The 21,476-nt window shown below is 38.0% G+C and overlaps 1 protein-coding gene across 6 annotated transcripts in view; it reads right to left on the bottom strand.

Annotated features, from left to right (window-relative positions):
- The window catches only part of CNOT1 (CCR4-NOT transcription complex subunit 1), a 76,857-nt gene that overhangs the window by 3,961 nt on the left and 51,420 nt on the right, over positions 1 to 21,476 (bottom strand). For 4 of the 6 annotated variants that reach the window (XM_080645711.1, XM_080645713.1, XM_080645712.1 and 1 more), the window contains exons 31-45: positions 19,602 to 19,898; positions 18,847 to 18,987; positions 18,646 to 18,750; positions 17,928 to 18,047; positions 16,941 to 17,132; positions 16,240 to 16,382; positions 15,106 to 15,214; positions 14,833 to 15,002; positions 13,906 to 14,158; positions 11,508 to 11,756; positions 9,743 to 9,906; positions 9,443 to 9,560; positions 7,748 to 7,849; positions 1,518 to 1,691; positions 750 to 899 (exon numbers count right to left, since the gene is read on the bottom strand). In XM_080645711.1, coding sequence (XP_080501837.1) covers positions 750 to 899; positions 1,518 to 1,691; positions 7,748 to 7,849; positions 9,443 to 9,560; positions 9,743 to 9,906; positions 11,508 to 11,756; positions 13,906 to 14,158; positions 14,833 to 15,002; positions 15,106 to 15,214; positions 16,240 to 16,382; positions 16,941 to 17,132; positions 17,928 to 18,047; positions 18,646 to 18,750; positions 18,847 to 18,987; positions 19,602 to 19,898 — 2,487 coding nt within the window. The remainder of the gene's footprint in view (positions 1 to 749; positions 900 to 1,517; positions 1,692 to 7,747; positions 7,850 to 9,442; positions 9,561 to 9,742; positions 9,907 to 11,507; positions 11,757 to 13,905; positions 14,159 to 14,832; positions 15,003 to 15,105; positions 15,215 to 16,239; positions 16,383 to 16,940; positions 17,133 to 17,927; positions 18,048 to 18,645; positions 18,751 to 18,846; positions 18,988 to 19,601; positions 19,899 to 21,476) is intronic. The other 2 variants (XM_080645715.1, XM_080645716.1) reach the window with 1 other exon arrangement.

Here is a 21,476-nt window from a genome sequence, read left to right as displayed (position 1 = left end):
CATGCCTTTTTAGGCCTTCAAAGAAAAGCTGAACTGCTTTCAATATTCTTTGTCATTTAAATTTTAGATAAATTTCCTTGAGTTTGTTGAGAGTATTTAACAAATACACAGCTGCCCGTGTTCGTTGTGTCAAAAACAAACATCATTTCCCTTAGGAAACCAAAGCTTTAACAGGTACCAGCATAGAAGTGAAGTTTATAAAATGAAAATATGCACTACACCTCAATTTACAAAGAAGATTTGGAGAGGGAAAAGGCTTACTCCTTGGTGTGGAAAAATACACAACTTCAAGTGATTTTCTATATAGCAAATTAAACCATTTCTTTAGAAAAATCTTGGATTACTGACCGGTAATAGTTATTAGCAGTCTATTCTTACAGAAAATCAGTCCATTCCCTGGACGCCTCTTCCAAGGTTATAGTTTTTTTTGTCGCTAAGATGAATTAGTAAAATGTATAATCTAGTTACTCTCACCCAACCATTAGAAATGACTTGGGGTGGGGAACACATAATACAATATACAGATGATGTATTATAGAATTGTACATTTGAAATCTGTATCATTTTATTGACCAATGTCACCCCAATAAATTCAATAAATATTAAAAGAAAAAAATGACAGGATGTATTAAAATGACAGTATGTATTTAATCAAGTTGAAAAGACTGACTCCTAATCAGGCCACACATAAGGACTGCAGTGCTTTTTATGAAAGACATATAGCTAAGAATTAAGCCAAACCAATTAACCTGTAGGTTGCTGCGCAGATCAGATAGAAAAGTGACTGGTGACCGAGTTTTAAGATAGGAATCCAAATCCTTTTTGAACTGAGGTGGCATCACTCCAGTAAAATTGGTGAGAATCCGGGGTGCAATGTTAATTTCACTCAACATATCCACCTGCCAGACAAATACAATAAAAACCAGAGCATTTATAAGAGTTACTTATGTCTATGCTACAAAGTGGTAGAAATGTTTTTCTAAAACTATACACATTATAAATATCTTAAAAGAGTAGAGCTGCTTTTTATCAATGCATATAAGAAGTGAAATGCAAAATTACAGAAATTATCGCTCTAAAAATAAAGCAGGTACCTTTTGTGGAGAGATCTAACTTGTATCACTAATTGTTTTTTCCCCCCTGGACATGGACTTCAAAATCAGAGTACAAAATCAGATTACTCACTCACCAAAAGCTCTAGTCTTGGAAAAGACTCCCCAGCAGAATAGACGTCATACTTGCTACTTTTAAAAACATTTATGTGAAGGGAGGGTAGGAAATACATAAAAATGACAGTACCCACACAACGGTGGTGTGCTTTTATGCGGTCCTTTTCTCCCTAACATCAAGAATCTAAACAAAACACCTGTGAAATGTGGGCATGAAAAAGGGTCTGTTTTGCAATTCTGTGCTGTGGGGCCACCCAGCAAATGATTGGCCTGACACCTTCCTACCAGAGCAAGAACTATTAATATTAAGACATAATTTTCTCTTCCTCGAACTGTTTGAAACTTTACCTTCAGATTAGGAGTGAATGGGTCTGGGAGCCTCATGTTTCTTGGGAAGGCACTCAGGATCAGGTTTCTTAGCTGAATACAATTGGGTGGGATCACGTCACAGAATCCATAATGGTAATCACAAAGGAACTCCGGGAAATCATGCAGAAGAACCAGCAGCACTCTTAAAGTGCCCTATTTAAAAAAATAAGGAAAAGCATTTGCTGATTCCACACTAAATAAGAAAATGGGAGTAACAGTTTCACTATCATGATTTTTAACTCAAAAAGGCAGAAGTATACTTCAATAACAAAGTTACAAGCTTTAACAATAACAAGTTATCAAAATATTTACATCTGGAAATTATGAAAAGCTAGGTGTCAGGAGTTTATAACCTTAAATACGTATGCTAGAAGAGGCTGGACAAAAAAAAAATAAAAATGATGTAAGTAAGCTTCTATCTTCAGAAGTTGGAAAAAAGAACAGCTAATTAAAAAAAATTTTTTTAAAAACCATTGGAACAGGGATGGGGGGCGGGGTGGAAGTGGCAACTGAGGTTAGAAGTTGGTTCTTTGAAAAGATTAATAAAGGTAAAGCCTACCAAGACTGACAGAAAAAAAAATACTAACATCAGGAATGAAAAAGGACAATCACTACAGACATGAAAAACAGTTTAAGAGAATCTTAATTATATGCTAATAAATTTGACAATTCAGGTAAAATACACAAAATCTAAAAATTCGATTTTTTAAACTAAACCAAAAATGAAAATCTAAATAGTCCTTTATAATAAAGAAGTTTAAAATGTTGTTAAAACCCTTCCCACAAAGAAACTCATGGCCTAGGTGGCTTTACTGGCAAATTCTTACAAATCTAGTGTTTAGGAAAAAATTAACACTATTTTCAAAATATTATGAACATAGAGAACATTTTCCACTCTCAATTGCACTAGCATTTCGCTTGATACCAAAACCTGACATGAAAATTATTCAAAAATTCCTAAATGTTAGAAATATAAATCAGTGATATAGTTCAGAAATGCAATGGTGGTTTAAGCATTTGAAAATTAATGGAATTACAACATTAACAAAAAAATTTTACAGGGTCATGTATGCAAAAAAAAAAAAAAAATCAATAAAATTAACACCCATTGAATGATTTAGAAACTCAGCAAATTATAAATGGAAGGGTATTTCCTTAATCAGATAATGGTATCTATAAAACAAAACTTCAGATTTACAAAAACATTATACTTAATGGTGAATTACTGAGAGCTTTCCCCAAGATTACTAATGAAACAATTATGCAATTATCACTATCTTTTATTTAACAATGTTCTGCAGTTACTGTTCAGTGCAAGAAAAAGAAAATTAAAAACCCATTGTTACGGGTTGATGAAATGATTTTGTACTCGGAATATTTCCTTTAGAAAAAGTAAATTTAGCAAGACGGCTAGATACAAGGCAGATATACAAAATCAATTTTATTTCTATAGACCACTAACAAAAAAATAAAAATTTTAAAAAGATCTCCCTTACAATTTGACAAAAAAACATCAAATATGTAGGAATAAGTTTAAGGAAAGATATTTAAAACATCTGTGCTGAAAACTACAAAGCACTACAGAGTAAAATTAAAAGCCTAACTAAATGGTGATATATACTTTCATGGGTTGAAAAGCTCAACACAACTTAACACCATACACAAAAAATGGACAAAGGACTTAAATGTAGACGGGAAACCATAAAAATCTTAAGAGGAATCCACAGGCAGCAAAATCTCAAGACATATGCCGAAGCAATATCTTCACCGATACAGCTCCTACGGCAATGGAAACTAAAGAGAAAATAAATGCGACTACATAAAAATAAAAAGCTTGGAGGATTGAAGATGGCGGCGTAGGTAAACACCTAAACTGCTGCCTCACACAACAATTTCAAAACTACAACTAAAAGACAAAACGTCTATCACCCAGAACCATGGGAAAGCTGGCTGAGTGGAAGTTCTACAACTAGAAGGAAAGAGAAAAGAGCAGTGAGACGTGCACAAGTGCTGAAAAGCTGAGGTACGGAGGCGCGTGTATCGGGCTGGCGGAGGGCGACTGGGAGCGCTGCTTTTTTCAACCCGAAGGGAGACAAGCTCCCGATTACACCGAACTCCAGTTTCTGGGGAGAAGCTGGACTGTCTGCCATCGAGTCGGAAAGTGAGGGTGGCTTGCTTGCAGGGCTGCACGCAGGAATAATTGTTTACTGCGCTGGGGCGCGGTTAGAGACGCAGAGCCAGCTAACTGGCAGCCATCGCTGTTTGCCATGCCCTAGACTAGTGACGCCCTGAGACCCCGCCCTGCACAACCTACAAACCCACCCAAGCTCCAAGCAGTGGCTTTAGTATATGAATGGCCTGCCCTATCGCAGCTCATCCTAGCAAACTTGCAGCCCAGGTCAGACAGCTCCAAAACCTCCAAACCCCAAGCAAAGAGGAGAAAACTGTAGTTCTCGCTGTAGCTCCTGCTGGGTGGCCTCAGACAGTAGCTGACCTGCACCCCATTGGAGATCCAGAAGCCAGTGTACTTAGTGGTCAGTGTGAGACACCAGATTTCAACTCCTCACATCCCTAAGTGACACATTCAAGAGGCAGACTCAGTGAGCACCAAAGCCCCACTGAAACAAGTCCTGCACCATAAGCGTGTCTCCAGCGCAGCAGTTCTTCCATTATAGACACAGCGGGTCGTCACAGCCAATTGGCCTGGAGGTTAATTCCTCCCAGTGTACCAACAGCAATCAAGGCTTAACTACACCAAGACTTTGCACTCAGCCCACAAAGGGGTGTACCAAGAGCGTCCACCTCAGGTGATTGGGGAGGCTGAGCTACTGGCCCCTATAGGTCACCTACCACAAAAAGCCACTCCATCAACACAGGGAAGCAGCAAAATGCGGAGACAAACATGTCACGAATGAAAGAAATGGAGGAAAGCAAACTACTGGATGACATAGAATTCAGAACCACATTTATAAGGTTACTCAAGAATCTTCTAAAAACCACTGAGGAACTTAGTGAGACCTTTAAGGATCTTAATGAGAATGCCAAAAAAAAAAAAAAATGGAAAAGGACCAGTCAGAAATTAAGCATACACTGTCTAAAATAAAGAATATATAGAAACTCAACTAGATCAACGTACCCCAAGAATCAAACCAAAGATCTGAAATAGGAGGAAACAAAAAACACCCAACCAGAAAAACAAAACAAAAAAAGAATCCAAAAATATGAAGATAGTGTAAGGAGCCTCTAGGACAACTTTAAGCGTACCAACATCTGAATTTTTGGGGTGCCAGAAGAAGACAGAGAGCAAAATATTGAAAACCTATTAGAAGAAATAATGACAGAAAACTTTCCCTACCTGGTGAAAGAAATAGACTTACAAGTTCAGGAAGCACACAGAACCCCATACAAGAGGAATCCAAAGAGGACCATACCAAGACACATCATAATTAAAATGCCAAGGGCAAAAGACAAAGAGAGAATCTTGAAAGCAGCAAGAGAAAAACGGTTAGTTACCTACAAGGGAGCACCCATACGACTGTCAGCTGATTTCTCGGCAGAAAACTATGCAGGCCAGAAGGGAGTGGCAAGAAATATTCAAAGTGATGAACAGCAAGAACCTACAACCAAGATTACTCTACCCAGCAAAGCTATCATTCAGAGTTGAAGGTCAAATAAAGAGCTTCACAGACAAGAAAAAGCTAAAGGAGTTCATCACCACCAAACCAGGATTACATGAAATGCTGAAGGGTGTTCTTTAAGAAGAGGAAGAAGAAGAAAAAGGTAAAGATAAAAATTATGAACAACAAAATGACATCAAATACATACCTACCAACAAGTGAATCTAAAAATCAAGTGAATAAAAAATCTGAACAGAATGGACTGGTGAATATAATAGAATCAGGGACATAGAAAGGGAGTGGACTGACAATTCTCAGGGGGAAGGGGGTGTGAGGGGTACGGGAAGAGATTGGACAAAAATCTTACACCTATGGATGAGGGCAGTGGTGGGGAGTAAGGACATGGGGTGGTGTGGGAACGGGGTGGAGGGGAGCTATGGGGGAAAAAAAAGAGGAACACCTGTAATAATCTGAACAATAAAGATTTATTTAAAAAATAAATAAAAATAAAAAGCTTCTGCACAGCAAAAGAAACCATCAACAAAACAAGAAAGCCCACTGCATGGGAGAACATATTTGCCAAGGTTATCTCCAATAAATGTTTAATCTCCAACATTTACAGGGAACTCATACAACTTAACAAAAGGAAGATAACCCAATCAAAAAATGGGCAACGGACCTAAATATATACTTTTCAGAAGAAGACATACAGAAGGCCAAGAGATATATGAAAACATGCTCAAAGTAACTAATTATCCAAGAGATGCAAATCTAAATGACAATGAGGTACCATCTCACACCGGTCAGAATAGCTATCATCAACCAATGACATGTGCTGGCAAGGATTCGAAGAAAAAGGAACCCTTGTGCATTGCTGGTGGGAATGCAGACTGGTGCAGCCACTGTGGAGAACAGTATGGAATGGAACTCCCATTTGACCCAGTGATCCCACTTCTAGGAATATATCCCAAGAAACCAGAAACACCAATCAGAAAGGATATATGCACCCCTATGTTCATAGCAGCACAACTTACAGTAGCTAAGATTTGGAAACAGCCTAAGTGCCCATCAGCAGATGAGTGGATTAAAAAACTGTGGTAACATCTACACAATGGAATACTACACTGCTGTTAAAAGGAAGGAACTCCTACCATTTGCAACAGCAAGGATGGACCTGGAGAGCATTATGCTAAGCAAAATAAGCCAGTTGGAGAAAGATAAATATCCTATGATCTCACTCATTTGTGGAATATAATGAACAACATAAACTGATGAGCAAAAACAGATCCAGAGACACAGGATCATCGATCAGACCGTCAAGCCTCAGAGAGAAGGCAGGGGAGGGAGGGGAGGGAGAGAGATTAACCAGAGGATTTGTAATGCATGGATATAAGCCTACCCAATGGACACAGACACTGGGGGGGGGGGGGGGCACTGGGGGGAGAGGTCAATGGGGCAATAAGGACACATACGTAATACCTTAATAATAAAAAAATGTGGGGAGAAAAAAAGGTGTTTCTAGAAGTGAAACTGATTGCAAAGTTTTTAAGGAGCTGCAAAATGGTACAGAACAACCAAAACAATGTTAAAGGTACAGAACAACCAAAACAATGTTAAAAGAGAACAAAGTCGCCCTGGTCAGGTGGCTCAGTCAGTTGCAACTTTGTCCCGTACACCAAAAAGTCATGGTGCTATTTCTGGTCAGGACGCATATGGGAAGCAACCGATTGATCTCTCTCTCTCACATCAATGTTTCTCTCTTTCTCTAAAGTCAATAAAAATACATTTTTAAAAATGTAGTCAATTCTTTTGACCTAAGTGCCAAATCAATTCAATAGAAAGTGAAGGACTTATATAAATTTGAGATACAGCACAGACCTAAACTTGGAGAGGCACACATGTAATAGAATGCAATTTGGGATTGGCAACTATTTCTTAGACAAGACATACAAAAAAACCGATTTAATGAAAGGAAAAAATTGCTAATTTTGACTACACTAAATTTAAAATGTCTGTTCCCTAAGACACCGTACTTTAAGGGAGTGACGTGAAAAGACAAGCTACAAGACAAGTGAGTGAGATGTCTAATATATATTAACCAAGGGCTTACATCCAGAATGCATTAAGAATTCATATAAAACGTAAGAAAAATGCAGATAATCCAATAGAAATATGAGCCCAAGGTTGTAAAAGGAACATCACAAAAGACTATCCAAATGGCCAACTTACACATAAAAACCTCATTAAGAATTCCAGGAAATGCAAATTAAATCCACAATGAGTTACGCAATTCTCAAAAATGGCTAGAATGAAAACCAAACAATATACCAGGAATGAAAATAATGTGAACAGTAACTCTAATGTTGCTGGTACACAGTTTATAAAGTATCTACCAAAGTTGAACATAGGAATACCTTATGATCCAGTGCTGGTTATGCAAATATGTTTGAGTTTTATACTTTTCTGAATATACGTCATACTTTAAAGGCTTAATAATAAAACAAATATTAGGCCTCATATTTCCAGTTGTGTGTGTGTGTTTTTTATTAGTTTTTAAGTGTTATTTTTAATCTATAACTCCAAATTAATTACCTTATAGAGGATTTGCATAGGTTTGGTGAGTTCCACATTTCTAAGGAAAGGTGCTAAATATTTGAATAAATCAATCAGTAGCTGTGCATACATAGGCCATCCCTGAAAGAAAGAAAGAAAGAAATGTACATGAGTCTTACTCAGCTGCTATTCTGCAACCAAAAAAATTGTTGAATCAGCTATACTGTGATTTCTTCTTCATACTGATTTAACTATAGAATACTGACATAAGAGCCTCTCTTAAAGACTGATTGGCATTAAAAGGAATAAGCGTAATTATGTTGATAGTGACAAACACGCTGACTCCAGAAATTCCAGGACATGTAGGTCCTTGTGCCTGTAGCAAAATGTAAAGAACAGGAGAGAGCCCAGCCGGTGTTGCTCAGTGGTTGAGCTTCAACCCATGAACCAAGAGGCCACAGTTCCATTCCCAGTCAAGGCACATACCCAGGTTGCCAGCTTGATCCCCAGAGTGGGGTGTGCAGGAGGCAGCCAATCAATGATTCTCTCTCATCATTGAAGTTTCTATCCCTCTCTCCCTTCCTCTTTCTAAAATAAATAAAAACAATTTAAAAAAAAAAAAAAAAAAAGAGGAACATGAGTAAATTTCAGACAGACACAAAACACTTAGCCAACTGAGAAACTGATAGCTACGTCTCTTAATTCCTTCTTTTAATTAAGTACTGGGTCTGGACCATTTCTTTGCCCACAGCCAGCTTCTCAACTCTTGGCAAATAATGTTACCCAATGTACATGAATCCCCTCTATGAGCCAAACTTGGCTTGCTCATCACCCCCGAATTATACCAATTATGTTCATTCTTGGGGTAATTTTATTCAATATATTATATTCCTCCTCCTGGAAAGCATTTCCCCACCAAATAAAACTAACTCCATTTAAGAATTATTTCACTCTCTTTTTTGCCAAACATATACATAAGTAGTCACATTTTCCTCTGAGCTGAAAGGCCAATCAAGAGAAGTCATATATGCTCTAGAAGGTTTGTCTCAGTGGATAGAGCGTGGGCCTGTGGACTGAAGGGTCCTGGGCTTGATCCCCAGTAGGGGGGGAGTGCAGGAGGCAGCCAATCATTAATTCTCTCTCATCATTGATGTTTCTCTCTCTCTCTTCTCTCTGAAATCATTAAAATGTATTTAAAAAATAAAAATCAATGAAAACCAATTTAAAATAGTCATTTATCATTTACTGCAATATCGGCAAAACTTTTCATGTTAACTGGGTTTATTCACAATTACATTAAAACCTCTTTACTAAAACTTGATCCTAATTTCTTCAAATACAGTGACCAGTGGTCTTCAAACCTGAGTATGACAGCCTTTCCATTTATAGTGTGAACCTGTAAAATAGGCAAATTCCATAGCTCCATTACCCAGAATTTTATGTGATGTCTACAGAGGTGGTCCAAACTTTCAACTTTTTTTTTTTTAAAGCCCGTAAGAAATTGACATAGGTAGCTCACAACAGACTGGGAGCCGCAATACCATACATAATCACTGAGGAATGTGACTCAGGCAGAGGCAGTCAAGTAATCTCCATAACCTGACTCCACATTAAATAGAATAATTCCCAACTAAGCCTGGAAGAAGTGTAACTGCTACTAATAAATGACTAATAGTGCTAATAAGCCCCAGGTAGTTACAGTCTTCATCTGTAGGAGATAAACTGCAGCCACACCTTCTGCTGTGGCGTATGTGCCAGCATTCTTGCAATAAATATCCGATGGGAGATCAATTCAAGCCACGCATACACAAAGCCAGGAGCTTTGGTAGGCCTCAAGATGTGGAATGTATTGCTGAAAAAAAAAAATCTTTGTCAGAAGCAGTCTATCTTACAATGAACGCACAGATAGAAGTAGACAAATTGTATTATGAATAAAGCATGCCTAAAATCCATAAGCTTATTCTACTTCTCCAATTTAGTATACTAGAACAGCAATCTTTACCAGGAAATCTTTATTAACTGAACACTACTCACCAGAAAGCTGTGAGTGTCTGGAAATTAATGGTTTCCAATACATGCTCAGGTGCATTGAGTTCCAAGAGCAGCATGATAAAAATGCGATGGTAGGGAAGCTGCTGAAATTCACTTTGTCGGACATCATGATCCTGTAGGAGAACTCCCACTACTATACCAAGGACCTGTAGAGCACAAAGATCAGAGCTTTAAATCACTAAGATAACTCACTTACCACTCTCTATGATCATATACCATCTATCTTCTATATATAGAAAAGGTGAATATGCAAAGTGTCCCCCCCCCCCCCCCCCCCGCTTGGGAGTTCGATGGCTATGACGTGCGCTGACCACTAGGGGGGCGGCGCAGAACGAAGGAAGGCCCCGATCGGTCCTGATCCCTAGCCAGACCTAGGGACCCTAACCGTACACAAATTTCTTGCACCGGGCCTCTAGTTTGAATATAAAATTATATACTGACAGCCAAAGGGACCATACATTGATTTGATTTGGCCTCCAGTTTTGTGTGTTTTCTTTTCTTTTCTTTTTTTTTTAAATGTATTTTATGGATATTTTACAGAGAGGAAGGGAGAGGGATAGAGAGTTAGAAACACCGATGAGAGAGAAACATCGATCAGCTGCCTCCTGCACACCCCCCACTGGGATGTGCCCGCAACCAAGGTACGTGCCCCTGACCGGAATCGAACCCGGGACCTTTCAGTCCGCAGGCTGACGCTCTATCCACTGAGCCAAACCGGTTTCGGCCAGTTTTGTGTGTTTTCTTTGAATTTCAATACACCTTCGACCAGACAAGTACATTCTCCACAGGTGCCCAATGATTTTTCTAAAGTTCTAGAAACTAGCGTGGTACATCATATTTTATCACATTATTACAACCTAACAACTAAGTTTTCTAGTCTGACATGAAGTTGACAAGCAGCAAATGGTTTCTAGTTCTCTTGTCACTCAGTAGACGGGCACCAGGGAAGCTTAGGCTGCAGAAATATCTTGCATTTCTTATACAAAGAACTGCCCTGTGCTCCACTTAATTTTCTCACTTAACAGTGAAGATTATGATAACCTAATTTGATTATAACCCAAGACCACACTCTTTTTTTTTTTTTTTAATATATTTTACTGACTTTTTACAGGGAGGAAGGGAGAGGGATAGAGAGTTAGAAACATCGATGAGAGAGAAACACCGATCAGCTGCCTCCTGCACACTCCCCACCGGGGATGTGCCTGCAACCAAGGTACATGTCCCTGACCGGAATCGAACCTGGGACCCTTCAGTCCGCAGGCCGACGCTCTATCCACTGAGCCAAACCGGCTAGGGCTCTTTTTACACTCTTACAATATGCAAATTCCTAAGAATTCCACTGTATAAATCAAAAGAAAACAGTACTTTGTTCCTTTTCAGAAAAATCAAGACAATGATCTTGCAATGTCACTTGTGGTATTTGAGTTGCCAGTCTGTGTTATCAGTGAACATGTATAGACCATCTTGTTCAACGATTCTGCATATAAAATAAAATCTCATACTAATAAATACCTTTTAGTTAGCATTTGAAATACATTATGATTTTTTTTTTTTTTTTCGGGATCTTTCAGTTGAAGCATCATACTTTCAAAATTTGGTGACTGTTACATATTATCCATAAATTCAATTTCAATACAGAAAAGGGGATATTACAAAATGTTTTGGAAAAGAGTTGGGCCCCTAGATTTTAGAACCACCCATGTAGGCTTCCAGTGTACCAAGAATAAGGCAAGGAAGGATTTCAGACCTTGTTCAGCAGGTTAATCTTTGTGACAGTGTTGGTGGCCTCCCCTGAGTGCTTCACTAACAGGGCAATGAGTCGGACAAAGGCATCCAGATTGTGATAGCACTTGGCTCGGATCATGGTGGGATTAGCAGCAGGGTTGTGCTGCTGCTCTGCCTGGGCACGGTAACTGATTTCAACACACATTTCAGTACACAGACGGAAGAACCTTGTTATGAGGTCATCAGTCTTCAGGATTCCTTGCTGGTGCATCTACCAAGGGTACAAAAATATAAAGACACAATGAGATAATACACACAAACTTTTCATCTTCATTTTTAAAAAATATTCTCTCATTTATTCCTATTGTCACATAACTTTTACTTTGTAAAAAAGCTGCCATGAAAATGACTTAGCCTTTAAGGTCCCATGACAGAATCGTTCCAATTTTAAGTTTAATGGAAAACAGAGAAGGTGGAAACTGAGAAAGATAATAATATGGCAATTTTGAACAGTAGTCCATAGCCAAATAATTTGGTAAATTAACTATGCAAATTCAACCAACATTCAATAGCATTCTGTCCAAGATATGTTTTTTCCCCCAAGGAGATGAAATCATATATATTTTATTTTCTACAGAAGATAATTTCTTCCAATTCACTTAACCAAAGTTTTTGAAATCCTAACTGGCTTCACCAGGAAAATCAAGGAATAATCTGTATAAGTAGGAACCAAATGAAAATACCTGCAGATCATACCCAGTTATTTTAATGTACATTAAGCCATTTTAATATAAAATTAAAGTTAAAATAAAGTGAAAAGAACAAGTTTATTTTTTTAAAAAAGGATAAAGTACAAATTTTATGACATATGATCTGGAAGTGAAGCAGCAGAAAAGTTATTTGGCTAGTAGGAAAGAAGACAGTGTAACAGCATTAAGGCAGCAGAGGGAAGAGGTCAGTGCTTACTAAACAAAGAAACCACGCCCAGAAGAAACAATTGACTGTTATCTTGGAAACCTCAACTGTCTCTTGATAAGCAATGAAACAGCTGAATTGACAATCATGTACCCTAGCCAAGACAGAAGGCCAGCAAAGGGACTTGTGTATATTGAAATTTGAAAAATTAACAGGGGAGAGAAAATAAAGACAAACTGCTATAACAAAGATGGAGCATAAGAATTCTGCAAAAGAGAACAGAAAAGTATAATACATTATCTTTTACAAATGGAGAGAAGAAATGAGAGCTAATAAGCCAGCAGGAAGAGCTGAGACAGGTGCCACATCCATACCCATGAAATACCGATAATCTCAAAAGCCAATTGATTCAAAATTCTTCCATCCAAATCAGAAATCAAACTATAAACATGCAGTAACAGCTTCTCAATAGGTATGTTTTTTTTTCTAATTCCCTGGATTCTTTAAGGGGAGAAAGTTACTTAGTATGACTAAGTAACGCTCATCTTGGAAAGTAAATGCAATTTCTATCTTCTAAAATTCAAATCAGCTCTTCCACATTCAATTGTCATTTATTAATAGATCTAATCTGTAATCTTTGCTGCACACATAAGCTTTGGTCTCAGTCTGAAGAAATATAATGGCAAGTCCGCAGAAATAAGCAGATATATCTTCCAAACAAATATTAGAAGAGTTCGACTAAAGGAATTCTAAGGCCAGTTCAGGGAAAAGATTCCACTCTTGCCAGCCAAGTAACGATTAGGACACACTGACTACTGGGTCTGAATCCCTCCATAATGGCTGAAAACAGCCAGTGAGATAAAAAACAGAATGCTAAATGATACTATGGCTCTCCTACATTTTTTCCTGTTCATCCTCTTCACAACTATTCCTGCCAAACCTAGTTTTTAGCTACAGACTTCTTTCCTAACACTTGAACTCAAAGTTCAGTTTAGATCAAATTGAGTGAATGAATATAAATACTGGAAGTTATTTCCCAAAAAGAACATGTTAATCAGTTTTAGTTAGATCAGCTATTTACTTTAGAAAATACAAAAAGTGCTACCATTTAAAATATTTAAGTTCTGTTTTTTTGTATTTTCTTATTTTATTTTTAAAACATGGGTTGCTATGAGGACTTTACTTATTAGCTCATAATCTCAACACTGATGATTCTCAAGCTAGTAAAATTACACCTGGCAATTTCATGATTCATTATTTGACCCATTGTACTTTGTAGCTATGACAATTGAAATAAGATAAATAGAATTAAAGGGGACAAGTAGGAATGTTGACTTTAGTGTTTAGTGATCGATGATGAAACAAGCTGTATCAATTTAACAAGGTAAATGATGATGATATTTTCGGTTTACATGAGTATGGAGGTAACTGTCTGACCACAGGTACATAATACTGAGTTTTAATATTGGAGGTATCACATCCTACTTATGTTGAATAAAAAGCACCTTTCTTTCCAAAAGCTCTACCTGTCCAACAAACGCAGAGAAAGCTTTGGTACTGTCACGGCCAGCTGCTGCTGAATGGTAGAGATTCACCCATTCCCTCAGAAGATACTCTGCCTTCTCCCTCAGGCCTGGAGGATCATCGTACTCTGAGGCTTGAGAGATCCCAGAATGCATCATAAAGTTAGGGCCTCCATGAGCACGATCAATCATTGCTTCATAGTTGGATCGCACTACTTCCATCAGCTGGGGCAATCTAGTACAATAAATCCAGAGTGAAAATCAGTCTACTCAGGGTTGTGATTTCACAGACATACAGTTGGACAATTTGCTCATTTAGAAACCACAAGAGTGATGATCACTTTACTATTTCTATATTTAAACAAAACTATCCTTGGTCTCTTCCTTTCTATTTACTCATGAGGACACAATATGCAAATGACTGACCTTTATACCAAAAAAAAAAACCAGTGCCCACTGAAATGGAGCTGATGTTGTCAACAAGTATTCACTGCATACCTAGTATATGATATTCAGTACAGTGTACCTACTATATGACATGATTTGTTATTTATCTTAATTCTCAACAGCTCTTTGAGATATTATTTCCATCTTCTACAAGAAACAGGCTTAAGGGAGGGTAAATCAACTTGCCTAAAACCAAACAGATTTTCAGTGGCAGAGCCACGACTTAAACATAGGACTCTGACACCAAGTCTAATAATCATACTGCATGTACTGCTGTACAGCAAGAAGGCTGGGCAGTTAGTTAAGCTTTCATATTTCAAGGGACAGTATTAGGGCTCTCTAAAGCTTCCCATATGTTGTAGGTAAAGCAGTTATAATAGGTAATGTTAGTAAGTCTGCACATTCATTTCCAAAGCTTTCTTAGAATGCTGAATCCACAAATCCCAAGCATTTCATCCTCACCCTTCTGGAGCATTGCCTCTGGAGTGAGCATTAATTCTCATGAGGGTTTCAATGGTATGGAACAGATCAGCCTCAGTAATATGGGCAACACTCCTTTCATCCACCAGCAGGATTTTTACCAATTGCATAGCAAATGCAACAGCCATGTAGTTTAAACCATTCTCCATTGACTGGCAACACAGAAAGCACAATGTAAGAAAAACAACAGTTACAGTAAACACACTCCCCAACTACCAGAGCCCCTTCTCCTGTTTAAGAAAACTCCTTCCATACCTGAGCTAGGTGAAGATCATACTGCTGCATATTAACCAAATGATTGCGAATTAGCAACTCCACTGCCTCCACATTATATTTATATTCATCCCGACATTCAATTAGGCACCTAGAAAAAGTCAGTATTTCTTTATTTATATAGGCTTAACTAAACTGTATCAGATAAAACAGCCCATTTTAAAATATATATATTTTTATTGATTTTAGAGAGGAAGGGTGAGGGATAGAGAGATAGAAACATCAATGATGAGAGAGAATCATTGATCGGCTGCCTCCTGCATGCCCCCTACTGGGGATCGAGCCCGCAACCGAGGCATGTGCCCTTGGCCGGAATCAAAAGGACCCTTCAGTCCACAGGCCGACGCTCTATCCACTGAGCCAAACCAGCTAGAGCAAAACAGTCCATTTTATTCAATGATAATTTATTCCAAACTAAGGATGTCTTGAGATCAACTGCAAATCAATATCCAAGATTCAAAATAGCCAGTAATGAAGTAGAAGAGACAGGTAAATGATGATGATATTTTCGGTTTATGTGAGTTATGGAGGTAACTGTCTGACCACAGATACAGTGTTAAAACACAAGCTTTGCTTTCAAAACCTAGAAAACAAAGTATTCCAGCCCTAGCCAGTGTGGTTCAGTTGGTTGGGTCGTCCTGTGCACTAAAAGGTCAAATGTTTGATTCCTAGTCAGAGCACATGCCTGGATTTCGGGCTCCATCCCTAGTAAGGGATGTGTAGGAAGCAGCTGATAAATGTTCCTCTCCCCCACTCCCTTCCTTCCTCTCACTCTCTTTAAAAAAAAAAAAAAAGCAATAAAAACATTTAAAAAAAGCATTCCATTTAAGACATTAAAATACTTATATATCAACACCACTACTATAAAATCAACGAAGCCTTTTAAAACCAACGACCTACAACTTATTCCCCAAAGCAAGGTACTGGTTTTCTGTATCCGTCATGGACAGCAGATGGGAAAAGGACAACCTTTCAATAATTCTCACTACTTAAGAATTAGAAATTCCAAATCTCCCATTTAGCCTCCAGATTAAAGAGAAACCTCTAGACCTAAACTGGGCCATGTATATCAGAAGGCAGTCCAATAAACATTACTCTTCTGAGATAGCTACTGACCTTGTGATCTGTTTGTTACACCACGGAGACCCATACGCCCGGCCATCTTGAAGAGCCTTCAAAACCAAGAGGTGGCATTCCCTGTAGCGCAGCAGCAGGTCAGCATCAGCACCACTTGTGGCATCTAGTAAGCCCTCTACAGCCTAAGAAAGAAAAAAAGGGTTCAGGACCATGGAAAATATAGTATTCAGCACAATTATCAAAGCCAAAAACCAAACCTGAATGCAAACTACAAGATACCTTCTAGGGCCCAGAGTTAACAATCTCTCCACTCACCAAAGTCCTTTTTACTTACCTAACACACATACTATCTAAATTCTAACTGGTTTATGCTCATTTTAGGTTCTTCACTATCATCTAAGACTCCACTGTCCCTTCATAGTCAAAATTCAATGCTCTTCACCTACCCTGTACCCCATTACTCAAATACTTGGATCAATGTGTCCCTCAAAATCTAAAGGGCTATCTTAAAGTTTCTTGAATAATCATATTTCCACAAAAATCATGCCAAAAGAGATGTTCCACTTCACTGTTTTTAACTGCCATGACTATATTCTACTCTGGAGAAAATCACATGCTTAGTGCAGAACAGACCTTGCTTTTCATTAACTTTTAAAATCTTAAATGTAACTTAAATAGATAATAGTGCAGGTCTCTGGATATTTATAAGCCTAGTTTCTTCTGAAAGTTTAAGAACTAACCTTCTGGAGCAATCCAAGAGCAGCTATGGCATCCCGAGAGTTTCGAGATAATACTACAACCTCCAAAAGACTTCTAAGAGCTTGAGCTTGAGGGTTCATGGCCAAAGTTGGTGGGATGGCATGTAGGTGCTGCTCTAGTTCTGTAATGCACTTGTCATAAATTTGAGCTACATCATCCGTTGCCCAAGCTTGCTGTTTTAGAGAAGAAAATAACCAAAAAAGAAATAAACATTTTAAAGATTTTTCACTGGCACACGTATCAACTGAAGTCTCCCTCAACCCCCCAGCCCCCCCCCAAACCATGGAGGGTGTGGCTCAGTGAGCTGACTGCCGTCCTGTGTACCGAAAGGTGGCAGGATCGATTTCCATTCAGGACACATACCCAGCTTGTAGGTTTGATCCCTGGTCAGGGTGCATATTGGAGACAACCGATCAATGTTTCTCTCTCACATCCATGTTTCTCTCCTTTTCCCTCTCTCTAAAATCAATGGAAACATTAAAAAAAAACCAAAAAACCCAATATCAAGACACACTTTGTAAAACCTGAATGAAGTCTAAGGATTACATGGTAACGTATCAGCATTACCTTTCTGATTTTAATGGCTGTACTATGGTCACACTCTTTCTGTGTAAGAGTGATTAGAACATCAAGGTCAGCAACCTATGTTTAAATTGTCCAGGAGGAAAACGTTACCCCCTGAAATTTTTACTCTCTGTAAATAATGGTTTAAAATTTTCCGAAAAAATAACAGGGAAGCTATGTAAATTCCTTCCAAATAGGAAAGAAAAATCAACCTCATGGATATTAGAGGAGGGGAAAAATCTCCTGTATGCCATGTTGATCTGATACAGAGAATACTTATACTCAACAAAAACTGTGTATTTTTTTCCCCTTTAACTTAAGTTCCTAGGAAGTAAGTTACAAATTAGATAAAAACACTCAAATTAAACTGTAAAACTCCAATTTAATCCAAGGCAACTATTTACCTTCATGGGTTGAGCTAAAAATCCTGTGGGCTGACTTAAATCATTCGTAGGCAAGAAACCAGGCACATTGCGTGCAAATTCTTCATAAACAGCCAACTGCTTTGGGTCCACACCACCAACCTTGGAAGAAAAAAACCTAGTTTGACAGGATCCTCTTTATAATCAAAGGAAATTTTTTTGAAAGTGGCAAATTTGCATGGAAGCAAAGGAGTACAGTATGTAATAGCATAACTGAGTATGCATGTGCGTGTGTGCATGCGCACACATACAGTGTTTACCATGTCACAATCCTATCAGTCACCCTCATTTATAAATTCATTAAGAGTTTTTCCACTGGAACATGCCTCAAATAGGACCACACCACTGCCAATTTTCCAATGGAGCTGGTTTTAAAAAGATCAGATTTTTCACCATCTTCTTGTTACCAATAAGCATAAGCAACTAGCAACAAAAACACAAGTACCCAAAAGGAAGACCAAGTTGGGACACATAAAAACTAACAGGTATATGAACACTTTACAGTAGTACTTCAACAACTGGGAGCACACAATTAAGCTATGCCTATACCTTCTCCACAGGTTCCCTTTAAGTAAAATTCTACTGTGAGATACTTTCTCTAAAACCCTAACCCTAACCCCACTGCCCTAGTCCTGGTGAGGAGTTTAAGCAACAAGAACAGAAAGAAAACGAAGGGAGAAACAGAGCCCCCGGTTCTCACTTTCAATCTTATTTGTTCTGGCATCCGCTCAGCTTGGTATGTTAACACAACAGGATCACAGTACCTGCGCCCTTCTTGCCTAGCATGTTTTCTCAGCTCAAATTCCTGCAAATAAAACAAAGTCACTGAGGTTCTTGTTATGAGGCACTTTCTTAAACATTAAAAAAAAAAATCCTTAAGAGGCAAATGCTAAACACTTACAGTTGCTAATCTCTTATCCATCTCAGGGCCTGCTTTTTCCACTGCAGTCTTCTGAATAAAACAGCAAGCTAACTCACAATTGTCCTGAGCTAACTGAGCAGCTGCCTGATCCATCATTTCCCTTTGTTGTGGGGACGCAGTCTATTGGGAGAGATGAAAGAAAAAGATTTAAAGTTTTCTGTGGACAAGGCAGATAGGTAATAGGAAATTCAGTGCTTAGACATATGAATTTAAAAGTTCTGACTTTACTTATGAGCCATTAGCTATGCGCATGAAATAGTCTAACATTCTTCTTCATCTATAAGATGAAAATCCACTCATCCAAAACATTTTACCGGGTTGTTGTGACAATGGTAAAAAATATGAAAACAGAAAAACAGTAAACAAAAGCAGTACAACCATAACATCTGAGACCCAAAGTTACTAACTAAGTTACTTGTGCTGGATGTAGGTACATACGACATTAAATATTTTGTGCTTTTCTACTACAAGTGCTTTAATTTAAGTTTTTCATGGTAAACTGAATCAAGTTGCATTTAAAAAATTTTTTTATTTCTTTAAAGAATAAATATTTGTACTGAAGATACAGTAGTGAACAAAAAAGACATGATGCTTCACCTCACAGAATTTAATCTATGAGAAAGGAAGACATCAAATAAATATGGTGACTATCAGAATAAGTACAAATGCCAAGAAAAGAAACTCAGACAAGCAGCAATCAGTTTTGTACTACAGCACAGAAATAATCAACTTACACGAAGGGCTGAGGCAAAACTGTTTTTCAGGTTGGTGGATATGCTCATGAGCAAAGGTTCCCTGCAGGTAATCATAGCCATTCCAGCTGTCAAGTTACGCATCATGTGATGAGCTGCTATTCGCATCCGAGATTCCTCAGAATCCAGGGCAAAATCCTTCCTGACTATTTGTTCACAAGTAGTCATGGCAATCTTAATTGATCGATCCACCACAGGATGGACCAACTCCTGAACAGCCCGTTCAATTGCTTGACGCACACACTGCTTCAACTGTGGATGGGCCTGAAACAAGGGAATCTAGAAAGGGGAAAACAAGTCAACAGCTTGTTTAAATAAGACAACCCAATTTCTATCAGTAATCACACCCATGATTTTATTTTAGAATTACTTCAAGGTTAACCATAACTACCAATTTCTACTTTAAATTAATCAATAAAAAGCCCAGGATCAAAAGTTGGGCTACAAAGAGGAAGTAGCATTCAGCATACCTTGTGATGCAAGGTAATATATGTCTTTGATTTTTTAAAAGTTCTATTGTTCATTACAAGATACATTACATACTCAAAGACACTACTTGTTTAGTTAAAATATGTGACTCAAGTACTCTTTTAAATAGTAACTTCTTTAGCTGGGAAAATGAAAAAAGAAGCAAGTTTACAGAGAAAATGCTTTCTACACAATTTTTTATTGCTACAAATAATTCCTCAGAATAGCAAGAATTTTGCATAATCATACACTGAAGCCTCTGCTTGAAAGATTTTCCAATCCTTTCTCTGGTAGAAACTATGCCCTAATAGTCACTTGGTCTCTTTACCTTACTGAATTTTTAAGAAATTTAAAAATATTCATGAACACAAAAGTATTCGAATTACTGGGAGTAATATAAAGAGGAGTCACAATTTCTAGATCTAGATTTTTCTTTCAAAAACTAAGTGCACATCTATACAAAACAAGAAATACCAGGTTAAAATGATCTCTTTAAAATGTTTTCAAGTCCCTTAAATCCAAATGGTCAATGGATTAATAATGTTACTCCTGTATTTGTGAGCATCTTCTAAAAAGCAAAGACCATAAAAACTCCAAGTATCTGATTCTAAACTAATGTTAAGCATAATAAAAGGTAGAAGATAATCAATTATCACTGTGAATATAGACAGTAAAACACAACCGTCCACACTGCCTCCCAAAACCAGGGCACAGAAACCAAGAATGAAGTTACTTCTAGGCCTTGACCTGGAGATTTATACACACAAATGAATCAGCTCAGTTTCAGCTCCTGACTAAAAATGGCTTAATGCAAGGGTAAGGTGACATGCTAATGAAAATAAAGAGCAAAAAGCTATAGTATACACTGAGATGCTTCTGACCTGAGCCAAGGAATTCTGACAGATTGTGATTGTACAGGGTGGGGCAAAAGTACGTTTATATAGAAAATAATACAATTAATAATATTGTTTTACGTACTCACAACTAGAAACCTATGTTTGCCCTACCCTGTATTGCCAGCTTTTTTAAAAAAAACATATTTTTATTGATTTCAGAGAGGAAGGGGAGACATCAATGATGAGAAAGAATCACTGATCGGCTGCCTCCTCCACACCCCCTACCAGGGATCAAGTCCGCAACCCAGGCATGTGCCCTGACAAGAAATGAACTGTGACCTAGTTCATAGGCTGACGCTCAACCACTGAGCAACACCAGCTGGGCACGGCTGTCTTGCGGGTTTTTTTTTTGTTTTTTGTTTTTTGTTTTTTAAATATATTTTATTGATATTTTACAGAGAGGAAGGGAGAGGGATAGAGAGCTAAAAACATCGATGAGAGAGAAACATCGATCAGCTGCCTCCTGCACACCTCCCACTGGGGATGTGCCTGC

This window comes from Plecotus auritus, assembly GCF_963455305.1.
Source record: "Plecotus auritus genome assembly, chromosome: 10".
NCBI lineage: Eukaryota > Metazoa > Chordata > Mammalia > Chiroptera > Vespertilionidae > Plecotus > Plecotus auritus.
This window is presented reverse-complemented; position numbering and strand designations above follow the sequence as displayed.